The sequence below is a fragment of the Dermochelys coriacea genome, chromosome 6 (assembly GCF_009764565.3).
Source record: "Dermochelys coriacea isolate rDerCor1 chromosome 6, rDerCor1.pri.v4, whole genome shotgun sequence".
Taxonomy (NCBI): domain Eukaryota; kingdom Metazoa; phylum Chordata; order Testudines; family Dermochelyidae; genus Dermochelys; species Dermochelys coriacea.
Genome location: NC_050073.1, coordinates 64,847,764 through 64,866,706, shown reverse-complemented (window position 1 = coordinate 64,866,706; position 18,943 = coordinate 64,847,764). Strand labels below are relative to the sequence as shown.

The following is an 18,943-nucleotide window of genomic DNA, read 5'->3' as shown; positions in this document are numbered from 1 at the left end:
AGTCAGATCTTTGAGTATTCTAGGATGCATTTCATTAGGCCTTGGTGACTTGAAGTCTTCTACCCTTTTATTTTCAAGCAACTAAAACATTTCCTCTACCAAGTTTGTGTTTTGTGACAAACCTCCACATGGATGCTACTTCTGCTGGCATGTGCTCCAGACTGGAGAATGTGGGACAGCCAATGCACCTAGGGTCAGTATGCATAACACTCTCACTGAACATATGACACCTGAAGAGGTGAGATAATCAATAGACACAGCAGGCATCTATGTGACAAAGAGAGTGGCAGTAGGGACTGGTGCAACCAAATATACAACATACTCTCCCCAGTAGCAGACTTGGGGTCTCGAAGGAGTGAAGGAACAGTGAAAGAGGAAGAGGCAGAACAAGAGGAAAAATAGAGAAGGGGAGAAGACTTGAACAGAAGGCAAGCAATGAGCATAGCCACATGATGGCAGAAGCACAAACATAGACAGCAGATTTCAGAGTAGCAGCCGTGTTAGTCTGTATTCGCAAAAAGAAAAGGAGTACTTGTGGCACCTTAGAGACTAACAAATTTATTAGAGCATAAGCTTTCGTGAACTACAGCTCACTTCATCGGATGCATTTGGTGGAAAAAACAGAGGAGAGATTTATATACACACACACAGAGAACATGAAACAATGGGTTTATCATACACACTGTAAGGAGAGTGATCACTTAAGATAAGCCATCACCAACAGCAGGGGGGGGAAGGAGGAAAACCTTTCATGGTGACAAGCAGGTAGGCTAATTCCAGCAGTTAACAAGAATATCAGAGGAACAGTGGGGGGTGGGGAGGGAGGGAGAAATACCATGGGGAAATAGTTTTACTTTGTGTAATGACTCATCCATTCCCAGTCTCTATTCAAGCCTAAGTTAATTGTATCCAGTTTGCAAATTAATTCCAATTCAGCAGTCTCTCGTTGGAGTCTGTTTTTGAAGCTTTTTTGTTGAAGTATAGCCACTCTTAGGTCTGTGATCGAGTGACCAGAGAGATTGAAGTGTTCTCCAACTGGTTTTTGAATGTTATAATTCTTGACGTCTGATTTGTGTCCATTCATTCTTTTACGTAGAGACTGTCCAGTTTGGCCAATGTACATGGCAGAGGGGCATTGCTGGCACATGATGGCATATATCACATTGGTAGATGCGCAGGTGAACGAGCCTCTGATAGTGTGGCTGATGTGATTAGGCCCTATGATGGTATCCCCTGAATAGATATGTGGACAGAGTTGGCAACGGGCTTTGTTGCAAGGATAGGTTCCTGGGTTAGTGGTTCTGTTGTGTGGTGTGTGGTTGCTGGTGAGTATTTGCTTCAGATTGGGGGGCTGTCTGTAAGCAAGGACTGGTCTGTCTCCCAAGATCTGAGAGAGCGATGGCTCGTCCTTCAGGATAGGTTGTAGATCCTTGATGATGCGTTGGAGGGGTTTTAGTTGGGGGCTGAAGGTGATGGCTAGTGGCGTTCTGTTGTTTTCTTTGTTGGGCCTGTCCTGTAGTAGGTGATCACTCTCCTTACAGTGTGTATGATAAACCCATTGTTTCATGTTCTCTGTGTGTGTGTATATAGACAGCAGAGACTCCATTTGGTTCTACTCAATATATTATGTTGGGAGAACAAATTCTAAGCTAGACAAGCATTTAAATACTGCAGTACATTCCTGCTAATAGTCAACAGTAATGCTCTGGGGTAGGATACAATCAGGGCCAGCCCAAAACATTTTGGCACCTGAGGCAGGGAGATCAAATGACGCCCCCATGTCCCCTCACTTGGGCCAAAACTTTGAAAGGTCTCAATTCTTCCTTCTTCCTGTTCTGCTCCTCTCATGGTCTGCTCTGCTACCTGCCCCAATAAAGGAGAACTAACAATTTATAAGGTTTTGTTCAAAAATTTTAAGTAACACTTAACTTTCTAATGCCTGAACAGCAAATGTAACTTTTCTTGTCTGCATAGTAAACACTGGCATTTTTATCTGTTTAAATAATCGAAGTGGTGCTTTCCATGCCTTCTTGGTTTCAAAGATTTGAACTGCTTCCTGCTGAAGATCCACAGTCTGGGCCAGCTCGGGCTCTATTGAGATGGTTGCAAGGCCGACCAGCCTCTCCTGTGCCATTGTGGAGCGTAGATGTGTTTTTATTAACTTCAGCTTGGAGAAGCTGCGTTCTCCACTCACAACTGTTATAAGAAGTGTTAGAAGTATGCACAGAGCAACAAACGCATTTGGAAAGAGGGTGGTCATCTTATTTGTGCACATATATTCCAGAACAGCTTTTGGAGTTGATACTGCTGAAATATATCTTGAAAGGACTTGCAATTCATCACCTAAGCATTCGCATCAATATCGCGCATGTCATCATGTGTGAACACTGTCTCCAGTGCCCTGCATTGCTGGTGTAGGTCTTCTTCAGGTATAGTGAGGAGTTTGAGAATATCATACAACATCCCAAATATACCACTGTGTTCCTTGAGCTGCATGAAACTTTCTTCAACTGACTGTATTGCACAATCTAGCACCTGGTTAAAGAATTCAACTTTGAATTGTAGTTTGGGATCTCTTATGGGATTATCCTGTGCTTTGCAATCAAAATGTCTTCTTCTTCTGTGACTCTTGTATTCTTGAATGGGTGGGAAAATAGTTTCAGTGTGAAGTTCCTCTGCCAACTTCTCTGCACTCTTCAGAACGTTTTGAAATCCCTCATCTGACCAATAAGACTGTAGGTATGACTTTGCTTTGTCCAGTTGTTCCATTGCTTCAGATATATCAGGGTCAACACCTTGGAGTCTCTTGCTTACAACATTTATTTCAAACAGTGTCATGTCACAACACTAAGCCACACAAATTTGAAGTTAGGTATGTTTCTGGTGATTCCATTTCCCTCTGCCACTGTTCCTGTCATAGCATTATCCTCCATAATGGCAACTATGTCATCATCCATCTTCCCAATTTGGTGTTTGATAGGCTTTATCACCTCCACTTGACTTTGCCATCATGTGGCACTCAGTGGTTTCAGTGTCAAAGAGGATGTTCCCAGATGTTGCTTCAAAATTTGCCATCAATGAGTTGATGCAGAGAAAAATACATAGATGCTTTGAATTACATTAAAAAACTTCAGCAGCCTCACTAACCACCAAGTTTAATGAATGAGAACTGCATGGGACAAAAAAAGCTCGAGGGTTTAAACCCGTGTCTGCACTCCTCTGTTCTTTCCTTTCATATTGGCACCATTATCGTAGCCCTAACCTCTGTCAGCTATCGCAATTCCTGCATCTTTCAACTTTTTAAGAACCACATTTGTCATACCAGCTCCTGTAGTATCATCAATGTCAATAAATTCTAGAAAATGCTCTCTGACAGTCACCATTGCAGGGACATTTTCACTAGGTTCTGTTGTTGTTACAAAATTCACCATTAAAGTCATTTGTTCCGTATGGCTGATGTCAGGTGTGCTGTCCAGAATAACAGAGAAATATCTTGCTGACTTCAGATCTGCCATAATCTTCTGTTTGACTTTTGTTGCCAGTAACTATATGATCTCATTTTGAATGGTTTTTCCAAGGTAGTGGTATGCGTACATTTCTTGGGTGGTGACTCTTCTTAGATGTTCTTGGAGTACAGCATCAAACTCAGCCATCAGCTCCACAATTTTAAGGAAGTTTCCATTGTTTGGCACATACAGCTGATCTGAAGTGCCACGCAGGGCTAGGTTTTGGGTAGCAAGAATTCTCACAATGGCAATGAGCCTTTTCAGAACATTTTGCCAGTAAAAAGACTCTGATGCAATCTTCTCTTGATGCTGATCATCTATGGTGGCCTTTAACCTTAGTCTCATCTCAAGCTCTTTCCACCTATGGAATGCTCTCTGGTGATTTGCTGCCTTCTCATGGCATGCCAGATTTCTAGACAGATTTTTCCAGTCCTTTGTTCCTGTAGAACCCAATGTGGCTGGAACATTAGACTGGAAGAGTTTGCAACAAAAGCAGCATTCTGGGTTTTTGAGTACATAAACCATGGCCTCTCCACTTTGTCACCATTGGGGATTTCACGCCAGTAATGTGTTGGATGGAAACTTCTATTTTCATTGTATTTGGGGAACATGAAGTTTTTCCACTTGCTGTGGCCCATGCAGTACAAGGAAGTCCCTCAGGCTACTGTTCAAGTGGGTCCATAGTCCTGGATCATCTAGACTTAAGGAACTAAACTCAGCAGCAGCTGTTTCTTGCGCTGCCACCACACTCTTCTCTGATCTACAGTTTTCTTCAGGAATGTGCATGGTTACATCCATTTGAGATGCAGATATGGATGATGCAGTAGTTGCCAGGTCACCTGCTCTCTGACTAACTGGAAGATCAGGCATCTCCTCACCACTCACATCCTCACTGGGGCCAGAAGGTTCATCGTGAACATTTGTGTCTATGTATCTCAGGAGAGCTTATTCCTACTTAGATAGAAAAGCTTCCTTTGCTTTCTTTCTTTTTCTGAATGCTGCCCCAGAGGGGGGTTTTCTTCTTTCATTCATGACTGCTGTTCTGTGCCAGCTATAGTGGCTCTCAAAGCTCAGTTGAAGGGGACACATACGCAGGCTGGTAGCAGGGCCTGAGTGAGGGAAGATATCAGCGTCTTAAGGTCTTAACTGGCTCCTACTACTTCAGTTGACTGCCTGTTCCCCTCAAGTGGGTTCAGGGAAGCAGCAGGAAACAGAAAGCTCCCTGAGAAGCTGGTGTTAATCAGTCCAGGCTCCTGGGGGTGCTAGAGAGGTACATAAGAGGCTCCTCCTCCTCTCTCTCCCTGCAGCTCCTGCTGCTTTCTGGTAGTCCCTCTCACCTTTTCTCCTGCCTGCCTGTTATGTCTCTTGTGCCCTCTTTCCTCCAGCACAGCACTCCACCATCTCTGTGCATCTAGAGCAGAGAGAATACATATGCACCAAACACAATTTTCTACACTCTGGGTCCTAGTGGCGTCTTCCCCCCACCCAAGTCTGGCACCTGAGGTGGCCACCTCAGTTTGCCTCATGGTAAGGCCAACCCTGGAGAGAATGAGCTTATTGGTCAGGGAGAGAATGTCAGACAGTTAGGCAAACACATTAGACAAGAATCAGTTAGCTATCAACCAATATAATCCAGCATCCCCTGCATTTGATTATGAAAACTTTTCTCAGAGGTCTTGGCCTCCTGTGCTTTGTGAGCGGTTTTGAATGCCGTGCAATTCAGTAATCAAGTGATATGTTGTGTCTTAAACAAGTGATATTATTTAGGAAGGCTCGGGGGTACATAAGTTTTTCAACGCAACTCTAATGCCTGCTGCCCTAGCAAGTTTGAAAAAACAGGCAGCGTTTCAGGCTTCCTGCAGAGTGGCTTCCTACAGAGAAAATTATTATAGATATTGCTGTGCGGTCACTACTTGGCTATCAATAGGAAATTGATTAACTTTTTGTATAGTCTGTTGACTTCTTTTCACAGAACATTATGTTGTTAGCGGAGACTGATTTAATATACATCTCTGCAACACCTGTCATAAAACCCCTACACACTAGCCCAGGAGCCAAAGCCTTTTCACAAGGCCGACCAAGTGAGAATTCAATCAGCCAATCCCATATGACATCCTGGTGAGGAACAGCATTCCTACCTTGCCCCTCTTCCTTAAACTCCTGTATGGGGATGCTGAATTTGATACCCCATCTCCAGTTATGCCTTATGGTTCTTTATTAATGAGGCAGTGGTGTCTAATAATTTGAGTTTTGGATTGGAAACCTGACTTTTAACCCTGGCTTTGTCACAGACTTCCAGTGTAGTTTGGGGGAAACCACAACACTTTTGGGCCTCAGTTTTCTCATGTATCCAACAGGAATTTGCTTACCCAACCATACGGAAATCTTGAGAGGATTAGTTCACACAGCACTTTGAGATGTACAGTTTTATATAAACAATAATATTCCACTTGCAAACACTTTCCTTTGAGAAAACTGCAAAAAGCATAATTTCTTCATCTACCTTGCCTCCATCTCAAGAGTCCTTAAAAGGCACAGCTCCTACTTTTCCCTGCACCACTATTTTTCCAGAGCCTTGTTTTAAATAAACAAGAAGGCTTCACTGAAATTTACCTCCTACATTTGTCATCAGAAATACACCTTCCCAGTGAAGTGAAGAGCTTGATAGAGGCAGAACTTGAATCTCTAAATTTTACTTCAGTATTTGTGTGTCTTGGAATAATGACCCTTTGTTTTTTGAATGTTAAGACATTTCCACTGCGGATGGAGTAGGGTAATCTAGCTAGCTCCATGTCAAAGAAACCCACCTCACCTTCACAGCACTGTGGATCCTGTATTCAAAGGTTTCATTCCACTCTGGATCACTGGAATTATAAACAACCTGTGTTCGAGATGTGACTGGAGATGCAGTTGGAAGATTCAATGCCACATAGCAGTCTGCCTTGGACACTGAAAGGGAGGACAGAAGACTGGCATCAGGAAAACCCTGAACAGGCAACTTCTCTCTTCTCAGCTCATAGCTAGGGCCCTACCAAATTCACCGTCCATTTTGGTCAATTTCAGAGTCATAGGATTTTAAAAATCAAATTCCATGATTTCAGCTTTTTAAATCTGAAATTTCACAGTGTTGTAATTGTTGGAGTCCTGACTCATAAAGGAGTTGGGGGGGGTGGATTGCAAGGTTATTGTAGGGGGATTGCAGTATTGCTACCCTCCCTTCTGTGCTGTTGCTGATGGTGGCACTGCCTTCAGAGCTGGGCAGCTGGAGAGCTACGGCTATTGGCTGGGAGCCCAGCTTTGAAGGCAGAGCCACTGCCCACAGCAGCATACAAGTAAGGATGACATGTTATGATATTTCCATCCTTACTTCTGTGCTGCTGCCTGCAGAGCTGGGCCCTCAGTCAGCAGCCACCACTCTCTGGCTGCCCAGCTCTGAAGTCAGCAGGGCAGAAGTAAGGGTGGCATGGTATGGTATTGCCACCCTTATTTCAGCGCTGCTGCTGGCAGGGCGTTGCCTTCAGAGCTGGGTGCCCAGCTAACAGCTGCTACTCTCCAGCCATCCAGATCTGAAAGCAGTGTAGAATCAGGGTGGCAGTACCATAAGCCCCCTAAAATAAACTTGTCACACACACACATACACACACACACACCCCGCAACTTGCTTTTGGGTCAGGACCCCCAATTTGAGAAACACTGGTCTCCCCTGTGAAATCTGTATAGTATAGGGTAAAAGCACACAAGAGCAGATTTCATGATCTGTGATGCAATTTTCATGGCCATGAATTTGGTAGGGCCCTACTCATAGCTTTCTTTGCAAGCCAACCCATCATGTCTCATTATCCACTTTCTTTTCAGTATTTAGTTTGGGCTACTGACCATCAATAACCTAACATTCAAAATGGCTGTCAAAACAAACATGTTCCTATGGAGTCAATTCCACTTAAGATGCAAAACGCAGCCAAAGCACCAAAAATTGAGAATACTGACCTCTAACTGGAAGTTCTTTGAGACGTGTGGCCCTGTCTGTATTCTACACAGGTCCAAAAATTCTAACAAGCAAAGTCCACTGGTGTGCACATGCACAAGAGCTCACCTTATGCTCCAGACTGAGGGTATAAAAGGTGGTGCTGGCCTCTCTAGTGCCTCTTTGTATCATGAAGACAGCAGCAGAGGGCACGGAGGGCAGGTACTGGAATACACATATGGACCACACATCTGAGAACATTCAGTTACATGTAAGTAACCTCCATTTCTTCTTCAAGTGCTGGGCCCTATGTATATTCCACACATGGGTAACTGGCAGGCAGTATTCATCCTGGAGGAGAGTGCAAGGATGCCAGCTGCAAAGATGCTTGAAGTACTGCAGCTCCCACTACTGCACCCTCAGCAGAGGCCTGAACTAGCATGCAAAGTTTTGTGAACTTGTGAATGGAGCTCCAGGTAAGCTACTCTGCATATATCCACTATCAGTACTTCCTGTAGGGATGCTGTAGAAACAGCTTGTGCTTTCGTGAAGTGTGTCCTTATTCCATCAGGCAGAGGGACAAGTGCTAATTGGTAGCACACGATGATGCACCCAGAAATCCATTTAGAGATTCTTTGACAGGATATACTTTGTCCTTGTGACCTTTCCTCTATGGAAAGAAATAGCCTAGGTGATTTTCTGGTATACTTGGTCCTCTGCAGGTAGAATGACTAGGCGTGTCTGAAATCCAGGGAATGAAGTCTTCTCGCTTCCACAGAGATACAGGGTTTCAGGAAGAAAATTTGGTAGACATGGAATTCAGAATAACTTAGGAAAGGAATTTAGGATGGAGCAGAAGGGAGACCTTGTGTGTGTGAAAAATAGCATATGGTGGGTCTGCCAGGAGGGTTCCCATCTTGCATCTGGCTGAGGTAATAGCAACTAAAAATGCAACTTTCATGGATTGGTGGGACATGGAGCATGTTCCCAAGGGTTCAAATGGCAGCCTGGTGAGTGCTGATAGGACGAGATAGAAGTCCCATTGAGATGCAGGTTTGACGACTGGCAGAAAAGTTCTAATTAAGCCTTCCATGAATCTCACTATTGTAGGGTGAGTAAAGATGGGACCTCTCTTTACGGGAAGAAGGCAAGCACTGATCCCTGCAAAATGGACCTGCAGTTAGCGAATGGAAAGATCTCAGATCTTTAAAAACAGCAGGTAAACTAAAACAACTGGGATATCTCAGAACTTGGAGAAGGCTGCCTATGCTGAGCCCAAGTAGAGAGAAGCATCTCCATTTAGCTAGGTAGCAGGTCCTAGTTGAGTCTTTCCTACTTTGAATAAGAATATCTTGGATGGTTGCCAAGCAAAGATGCTGTAGTTCTGATGCCCATCCAAACACTAGGTCATGAGGTGGAGTGGGTCTGGATGGGAGCGTCTGATTCCGCCCCCTTCCTGAGTAAGGAGATCCAGTAAGGAGCAGATCCTGATAGGAGGAGGAACTGACATTCTCAGGAGTTCTGGGAACCAAAACTGTCTGGGCCAGTGGGTGTGAGGAGAATGACTCTGGCCCTTTCATGATGGATCTTTCTCAAGACCCATGGTAATGGGAGAACAGGCGGAAAGGCATATCTAAGTTTGTCCGTCCATGACATCAGGAGAGCATTGCCCTGGGAGCGATGATCCATAGCTCCTCTGGAGCACTATAAGGGAAGCTTCCTGTTTGTTTGGGACATGAAGAGATCCCATTAAGGTGGTCTCCACTGAATTAATCTCTCAATCAGGACTGAGCTGTGCATCTCCCCCTCACAGTCTGCAGAGAAGCGTCTGTTCAGGTTGTCTGCTAAAGAGTATTGAACCCTTGGAAGATACATGGATTGGATAGTGATGCCGTTTCTGGTTCCACCGTTCCAAAGTCTGGCTGCTTCTAGGCAAAGGGGAAGAGATTTTGCTCTGCCCTGGTCATTTATGTAAAAGACCATGGTAATGTTGCCCAATATTACTTGGACATGGAAAGAATAAATGAGCTGGAGAGAAGTCTGCATACCACACAGTCTGCCCTCAGTTCTAGTAGACTGATATGCAGTCTGGCCTTGTGGAGGATCCAAATACCTAGTACGGTGTGATTATTCAGGTGAGCACCACAACCCATAAGGGATGCATCTATGATGATGATGGTACTAAGGGTTGGAGTGACGAAGGGGGTGCCAACTCTCATTCCATCCAGGTTTGACCACCAAATAAAGGGAATGGTCACTCTCATGTTGATGTGATCCTTGTCTGGTGCATAGACTGACCAGACCCAGGCCTGTAGGTAGCATAGATGATGTCTGGCAAATGGTGTCATATAAATACATGAGGCCATGTGACCTAGAAGGGAAAGGCACGGTTTGACCATTATCTTTGGTCAATAAGTAATCTGTGCTATCAGATTGCTTATTAACTGGAATATTTCTGTGGTGAGTATAGCTCTTGTTGAGCTATGGAGTCCAGTGTCACTCTGATAAAGTTTATCGCCAGTGTGGGTGTTAAACCGGACTTTTCTTTATTTATACAGACACCCATCACTACTAGAAGATGGAGCAGGAACAAAGCCACAAACGTGACCTCTTGGCTGGTGCAACCTACTAGGAGCCAACCATCAAGATACAGGAAAACTGCACTCCGAGAAGAACTCACAGGTTCTTTTTGCAGTAGGATCAGCTTAATCGAAGTTAATTAAATAATCTCCACCTCTAAACACAGTGCAATAAGATGCAGGTACAGTTAGATGAACTGGAAGAAAGGCTGTGTTCTCCCCATATCTTTCCCCACACACAGCCTACAATTCCTACAGGTGCACCCACAAAAAAGAATCACCTTTTCTGTCTGCAGAAACCTGTGTGTGCACACGCACGTGCATATAAACAGCCATTTTTGCATGGAGATTCAGTAAACATGCAAAGGGTATCCAGTTACCTAATTTGCATGCACAAATGGCTGTTTATATGCACAAATGGTTTTTCAGATGCAGCAAATGTGCTCATTTTTATAAATGCAACCATATTTGAAAATCAGGCTAAAGACAAACTCTAGTTAAGAATAACTTTAATTTGAAAATAAAAGCAATGTTTTCAAAGGAAGTTGACTAAAGGAGTTGAACATTGTCCCCTAATTTTGATTAGTTTATTTTTTAAAAAGATCAGGAGACGATTAACACAGTAGAGAAGGTTTAAAAGTAAAAAGGGACAGATTCACTTTGCACTCATCCTACTTTTTACACTATTGTGACTCAGTTTACTTTGCTGGAGTTATTCCTCATTTACACCAGCGTCAGAGAAAAAAAAATAATCAAGAGTAACATTTTTTGCCCTACCAATTTTGTCATTTTCAATTTACCAGGAATTAAACAGTTCCTCCATGTTACCAATTTACCTGGAAACTACCATGGTTATTTTCTCTCCCCATCAGCCTCAGTTAAAAAAAAATTAAGACTAAAAATTTGTAAAAGTTAATTTAGTGTTTGTGACAGAGGCCAGACAAGTGCTATGGAATCTGAAGTATTCTGTTCACAGAAGAAGAACATTAGTTTGGATAAATCTGGTCAAGGACTTACACAGGTCTGTGCTGTGAATGTTTCTAGCTCTGAGGACTTTCACCGTGAGATTGTAGTACAGGTGCTTGTCATGCTGAAAAGACAATCAACCTGAATGTTAAACTCAGCAACAATCCACCTTAAGAAAACTGCTAATATCAAACAAAAACAGGAGAACAGCCAGCCCATGGGTTGCTTAGCCTAAGGAAACTAAGAACCACTTAAAACTGAGGAAGTGGAAGCTCATCAGGCTAAGCAGAGTAGAATTGGCCTACCTTTCTTTACCTACTTCAATAATCTGCCTTTATATCTCAGATTTGCCTACTCATCTGCAGATGTCAGTTGTTTCCATTAAATTCAGGACTATGAACAATGAGAAAGTCCCTGCAAATGGACAGGGAGTGGTTATGATGGTCAGAATATTGCTATATAACCTGAGATTGAAGACTTTATGATGTCTCATAGAAACAGTCTATGAAAATGTTCTTTATATGCTATCCATAAGGGTTGAGCTCCCATGCGCTCATTTTAGAAAAATAACTTCAAAACATTCATTTGCTAATAAATAACACAAATTATTGCACAGACTTATCTCAGAGATATAAAACAAGAAATGAAGTGTACACACTTTTTTATTCCAATCTTTACAAGTGTTGCTTGACTTTACTGATTTGAAATGTATAGAGGCCTTATTTTCACTAGAGGAAAAAAAAAAGGTGTGTTCTAACCTCGTGTTAATTAACATGTCATAGCTAACAAGATAAAATCCCTGTGAAAGCAAGCTAGTTGTAGCATTAACACATGGTAACAGGTCAAAATAAATGCTAGCAGCCCACTAGCATGTGTAAAAACAGCAAACTGCCTTGTCTTCACTAGAATTTTACCTCATGTTAATTAGCATGTGTTAGCTAACACAAGGTAAAAACATAACTTTTTTCCTTCTGTGGTCACACCTAAAAATGTGAGAACCTGAACAAAACCTTTGACCGAAGCCACAGTGCCTGTATTATTTGTTAGATCATTAGCTTGAATCTTATTAATGTAAATGGGGAATTGTTCTGGTAGCGAGAATTTTGTTCATTCATGATTTTACCACCTGTATCCAGCACATAACTAAACGCAGTAATCTGGCTCAGTAGCCTTAAGTATTTTGCATCACTGTTTACAGGTATCAGGTTTCAGAGTGGTAGCCGTGTTAGTCTGTATCAGCAAAAAACACAGGAGTATTTGTGGCACCTTAAAAACTAACAAATTTATTTGAGCATAAGCTTTCGTGGGCTAAAACCCACTTCATCGGATTCATGCAGTGGAAAATACAGTAGGAAGATATAGATATATATACACACACAGAATATGAAAAAATGGGTGTTGCCATACCCACATACTCGTTATAGTGGATATGGCAACACCCATTTTTTCATGTTCTCTGTGTATATATATATCTTCCTACTGTATTTTCAACTGCATGCACCTGATGAAGTGAGTTTTAGCCAACGAAAGCTTATGCTCAAAAAAATTTGTTAGTTTCTAAGGTGCCATAAGTACTTTTCGTTCTTTTTGTTTACAGGTATGTAAACCTAACTGTCAATTAAGCCTTCTCTATACTTGAACAATGAAGCAATAAGAAAAGAGGCAAATAAGTGTTACTCAGTCTCCTCAAAGTTAATTATTCTTCCCCCACCCCCTCTCTGACTGCCACCTGGAACAAGAGGTTTTGAGAACAAGAATGGGCAAAGTCCAACTACAGTTTATGGTTAATAATGATGTATTTCTAACTTTGTTATGCAAACATTTAAATAAATCTCTTCCATTTTTCTCCCAGAGATTATAAATATTTCTCTCAGGATATGTCTACACTACAAGCTGCAGCAATGCAATTATGCCTCTGTAGTGCAGACACTGACAACAGCAGGGGTTTTCCGTCGCTGTAGTAAATCCACCCCCTCGAAAGGCTGTAGCTAAGTCGAGGGAAGAATTCCTCCATTGACCGAGTGGTGTCTACATCGGGGATTAGGTCATCTTAACTACATCTCTCCAGGGTGTGAATTTTTCACACCGTTGAGCAATATAGCAAGGTCAACCTAAGTTTTAGATGTAGACCAGGCCCCACTCTATATGCTGAAAAGGTGAGAGTTAGGACCTGACCCTGCAAACATACACTGGAAAATGCAGGACTTACTATTGTTAAACCTTCTACTGACATCAGTGGGACCACGCAAACCAATAAGCACTATGCTCAGGCCTGTAGTTTTACATGTCTAGTACAACAGTTTGCAGTTTCTTCATTCAGTAGTTGCAAAATCATATAGCAAAAGAATTGCTAGAGTTTACATTACCTGCCTGTCAGAGAACTCAGTATCTTTCTCCTTAAATAGCACAGCAGCCAGAAGTGGCAGCATTCGGGTTGACACGCGGCTAAGCAGCACAGCACGGAACATGAGAGAGTGGGTCCAGGCACCTCCCAAGCCTGAGGTAAATGTAACAGAGAATGAACGGTGTTTAAAACCACTGGGCTGCTCTGAGTTCACTAGCTGGTTCTGTTCTCTCCTCAATACAGCTGTTATTCTAATATCCTTTCCTTGAGAGCACTCACACAGAACTGCTCCCTCCAGCCATATTTCTTTAATGTTATTTCAAACCTGCCTTTTTAAACTAATTATCTGAGGCAGTGACTGGAGACATTTTGAAGAAGTCAGAGCACAAGAACTTCATTTGTATATTCCTAAATGGGCAGTGCCCATTTAAAAAAATATCCCTGCACATTTCTCCAAGTGCTTCGCTGCATGTTTGGTTAGCCTCTTTGCACTAAAGAAATAGTTAAATCAAATGTGGTGAAAGATCCCTAGTCCAGTGGAGCAGGTATTGAATTAAGGAACCTCAGACAGACAGCCGGATGTAACAGGAGCCAGGATATAAATGCCTGCCATATAAACTGGACCAATAGCATATGACAGGGGCCAACTAATAATCTCACCATTATTACACCAGAAGCCTAATTCCTTAATACACTGTGCCATACAACTTCACTCTCTCCCTTCAAATGCCTCCAGACATATTTTTTCTCTTAGTTTTCAGTTGCTTACATATATTCCCCCACTCTTGCTCTTGAGACTGAATTTGCTCCTTCAAACAGTTATATGTACATAGACTTCATAGTAGCTATATGTGTCAGAGAAATGATGGTCCAGTGGTTAGAGCACTAGTCTACAAGATAGGAAACCTGGGCTATTGTTCCACCACAGACTTCATGTGTGACCTGGGGCAAGTCAGTTCTCCACCTGTAAAATGTGAATAATACTTTTCTCCTGACGGGTGTTGTGAGGACAAATATAATAAATACTGGGAAGTGCTCAAATAAGAGGGCAATCGATAAGATATACCAAAAGTTAAGAAATGTAAAGAAGGAACTCACAAGATGCGAGTATCTGCTCATCTCATGATCTTTTACTGTTGCATCACTTATCTTCCCTCCACCCCTTCTCCCACTCTTTGTTTCAAAGTTCATCCCAGGGGATAGGGACCACGTCTTGTCTCTGTATGAAGCACGCCACACATTTTACTACAGAAATAATAAGCAATAGGTAAGAATGGGAGGGGCATTAACTTTAGCTATGAATTTCCTGATGTGAGCATTATTGTCATCGCAATGTTATTGACATGTATTTTTACATTAATTTCCTCATTCTTTTTCCATGCTTTAAAAATAAATCAATTCATGGAAGTTACAAAAATGTATTTTGCCTGAGACACTGAAAAGAATCTAAAAAGACATTCTCCTCTCCCATATGCAAACAGAGCTTTGCTGGTGTATAAAAATACTCATTTTAGAGATACAGTATTTAAAGGCTCGTTGTTTATACAGTAGGCCATAAAGGCTTCAAAAAAGATGAATATGTATTACAACATACTCATTTTGAAAATGCATATGAAAGTAATGGAAGTGCCTGTCCTACAAAAAGAATCCCCAAAAGACCCTGAAATTGAAGTCACAGAACAAAGTCCTATTGGAAATCCATGAAAAAGTATCTTTGTAGTTAAGGCACAACTTTCAGCTTTAACAGACTAGGATCCCTTGAAAATCTTCAGCTGGTTTCTACTAGGCAATTGGTGACTGCTGGTTTACAATAACCATAATCATCTCATTACTACTTTGTGCTCCCCCATTTGTAGCATCCACCCATTGACATCTTGTCATATACTTAAAGCCTAAGCTCTCTGGGGCAGAGACCTCTTTTTGATATAATGCCTAAGACAACGGGTCCCCAATCCCTGAATGGGATCTCAATATTTCCCATTGTGATGGCACCTAAAGGTACAATAGTGGCTCTAGCTAGTCAACTAGATTCTAAAACGCTACACTGGACTTTTTGGGCTACTGGTACCTGGGGTTCCTTTTCCTCTAACTGAAGCCAGAGACCAGTTGATGGATTCTAATGGTGCCTACTGGAATTTCCACTAGAGATTAGATTCTAATTGTCTGAGGTCAAATGTGACATCACCAGTTACATGCAGAAAAAACTGCAGTGTGAATGACATTCAGCACATTCATCAACAGCTGAGAGTCCAGGAAGATGATCATTCATACTGAATCCCCAAATTATATTAGAAGTTAGATGCAATTGCCAGCACAGACTCATTAAAATATTTCAAGCACAATGAATGGGTGTTTAGGATTTTTCTTTCAAACTGTGTTAGCCAAAAGGTTTTTGGATTGCACATTAAAAAAGGAAAACAGAAGTACGAGAAGTGGACCTTATTGCTTCTGGAATAAGGATGCTTTTGAAGATAAGGCCCAGGGTAGGCAGTCTAGAGACCTGGATTCCATTCCCAGCTCTGCCAGAGACTCACTGTGTAATGTCAGGCAAGTCAGTTAATAAATTATTACTATCATGTTATTTGTGATGCAGCAGTGCCTACAGGCACCAATCATAGGTCAGGGCCTCATTATGCGAGGTGCTGTACATAGAACATTATAAAAAGACAGTCCCTGTCCCCAAAGCTCATAACAGAAATCTATGATGAGACAACCCGACAAGGATTAGGTTGGACAGAGTAACCGTCAAAGTATCACATTTGGTACAACAGAGGCAACACATAGGGGTGGTATGGAGAGTCAAGTGCCCTCCCAGATTGGCCTGTGGAGGCGGGGGAGAGAGGGGCTCTGTCCTTCTCTCACTGCACTTCCCCGCTGACCCGTTCACCTCTCTCCCTGGCAGCCAGGTGGGGAGAGGGACAGAGCTGCTTCTGCCTGAGCACATCTGGCTGGGAGGCAGCAGTGGCCTGTTCCCTGCCCAGGCTTGGCTGCCAGGGACAGGCCGAGCAGCATGCTAAGGGGAGACAGGAGGCTCCAGATCGCTTTGCCCCTATCCTCAGCATCAGGGCCTGAGTGGGGGGCATCCCACTACCACCCCAGCTCCTGGAGACAGGGCCCAAGTGAACCAGAAACATGTCTGGAGGGGAGAAGAGGCGGCTCTGGTCATCTGTGTGGTTCAATAAGCTGCACTCACAGTTAAACCATCAGTAAAATGAGAACAGTAATACCTATTTACTTCTTAGGAGTGTTTCGAGGAAAAGTTTGTTTATGACTTTAAAGGAATTTGAGATCATTGTACTGAAAATGCTAGAGAAAGGGCAGGACACTGTTTTTATTCCCCATTGTTTTCCACTGCTCTAAGCAGACCTTGTGCATGACTTTTGATACTTTAAGAACTGATCTTTACACTAGGACTAAAACCACCTTATAGTAAATTCTGCAAGCAGGGCAGAATCATAAGGGAGAATACTGCATGGCACACAGGGTTGACACACTTGCCCTACACATTTTATACCTGCTGATCATAAGTAAAAGGTTCATGTGGTTTCCACGTAGTGCCCATTTGTACATAGGATAAAACCATCACAGTTCAGCACATCAGACGTTACTGGCACTCTGCTTCCATCTACATGAGCAAGTGTTGCAAGTTAGACGTGAAGAGGAACATTTTTCTTTCATCATAGCTTATCACCACCTCCCAAACTCAGAAGGACATGTTCTAAAGCAACACCCTTGCAACAAGTTGTAATTTGGTGTTATTTAAAGAACAATGGTATACCTGTCAGTATAAATGTGATGCATTGATGGATTACAAGAGAAATTTTTCCACACAAATCTAGCAAAAGAAAGGAGGATAATGCTTGGGAAAATTAGTAGATGCAGATTTACAAACTCAAAGAAGGAAAAAATGGACCCAAATGAGAATACCAGACAGGAATCCCCCAATTTTGGACCCACTTCCATAGCTGAATTTTGTGACTGAGGCTCACCTCTACCAACTACAGCAGCACAAGTCAAGTTTTGTCAACAGAGATCAAATGTATGCTAAATTGTTTCCTTTTGCTGGGAATAATGCAAAAGTTTACTTCACAGGGCATCAAGGGGCCTAGAAGAGAGACTGGAACTTGAAGTGGGGGTGGGAGATCGAGGTCAGATGAGGAATCCACAAGTGAGACCAGAACAAGGAGAGTGGGGATGGAAGATGGATTAGATGAGAAACCTAGGGAGGGTGGAGGTGGCTGGCTGGACAAGAAACCCAGGGAGGGAATCTGGGATGAAGAGCCAGGGTGAGAGAAGACTGGGACTCCAATAGAGAGCCCTGAATGGATATTGGGACTGGCTGCTCAAGGGAGACCAGGATGAGGGGCTTGGGGAGGGAGACTGGAACCGTCTATGTGAAGAGATTGGGATGAGCTAACAATGGGCATGGAAAGTGACAGACACAGGCTGGAATGGATGGGGCAGGAGGGTCTATGACCATTAGATATACTCCCCACAGAACTTGGACTAGAACCCAAAATTCCTGACTTTCACCATTCGTCTGCGGTCAGCAAGTATCTGTGAAACCCACTGGCAAAGCGTGTGTCTTTTCCCCCTCTAATGCTGGTCTACACATAGAGAATGACAATCTACTATTGCTATTAGTTACTTGGTTTGCTCGGTGGGAGAGAGCTCTGCAGTGGATGTGAAGGTTTCGACCCTGCTGATGACCCATGCTGGAGGACAATCTGCACATTTTGCAGTTTGGTTTTAAAACTTAGGAAATTACACACCAAAAATCTACATTGAAACAACATTCCAGTTGCAAAGCCAATCACTCAGAAGTTAGGAAATACTAGAATGTCCAGACAGTGCTACCTTAATTCACACCCCTTGCGCATATGCATTATGCACATTCTTTAACTACATCATCACATACTATTTTTTCTACAAACGTCTGCCTCATTCAGTGCACAGGCTGGATAATGCTCTGGGGATAAATCAAGGCTGTACAGTAAAGCAGTGGTTCTCAACCAGGGGTCCAGGGCCCACTGTGGGGACTGTGAGCAGGTTTCAGGGGGTCCACCAAGCAGGGCCAGCATTAGACTTGCTGGGACCCAGGGCAGAAAGCCAACCCCACCTCCTGGAGCTGAAGCCTGAGCAACTTAGCTTCACAGGGCCACCTGTGGCGTGGGGCCTCAGGCAATTGCCCTGCTTGCTACCCCCTAATGCTGGCCCTGGCTTCTATATGCAGTAAAACAGTTGTGGCACAGATGGGCTCTGGAATTTTTATAGCATGTTGGAGGGGCCTCCGAAAGAAAAAGGTTGAGAATCCCTGCAATAAAGGATGCTATTTCCCACAGGACCCCTGCCTCATTTGTTGCAGAAGTAAAACCATATGTATAATTTGCTGATCTGGGACAGGCAAGTCTAAAGCCATCCAAAACAAAAGGCTTGCCCCCTTAGCTAAGAGGGAGTAACCACTAAGCCCAGGCCACAAGTGAGAACATGGGACAACAAATGAAAAGACAGGAACAGGAGTGAGGTCAAAGGTTGAAAATCACAGGACCCTGGACAGCACCCACTGCCCCTCAAAGGTGTCTTA

General features: G+C 43.0%; 1 protein-coding gene across 1 annotated transcript in view; it reads right to left on the bottom strand.

The window, feature by feature from the left end:
* The window catches only part of LOC119857318 (cytosolic phospholipase A2 zeta-like), a 48,459-nt gene extending 34,951 nt beyond the window's left edge, over positions 1 to 13,508 (bottom strand). The window contains exons 1-3 of the mRNA XM_043516366.1: positions 13,382 to 13,508; positions 11,067 to 11,139; positions 6,319 to 6,455 (exon numbers count right to left, since the gene is read on the bottom strand). Coding sequence (XP_043372301.1) covers positions 6,319 to 6,455; positions 11,067 to 11,139; positions 13,382 to 13,483 — 312 coding nt within the window. The 5' untranslated portion in view covers positions 13,484 to 13,508. The remainder of the gene's footprint in view (positions 1 to 6,318; positions 6,456 to 11,066; positions 11,140 to 13,381) is intronic.
* Positions 13,509 to 18,943: the final 5,435 nt, after the last annotated feature.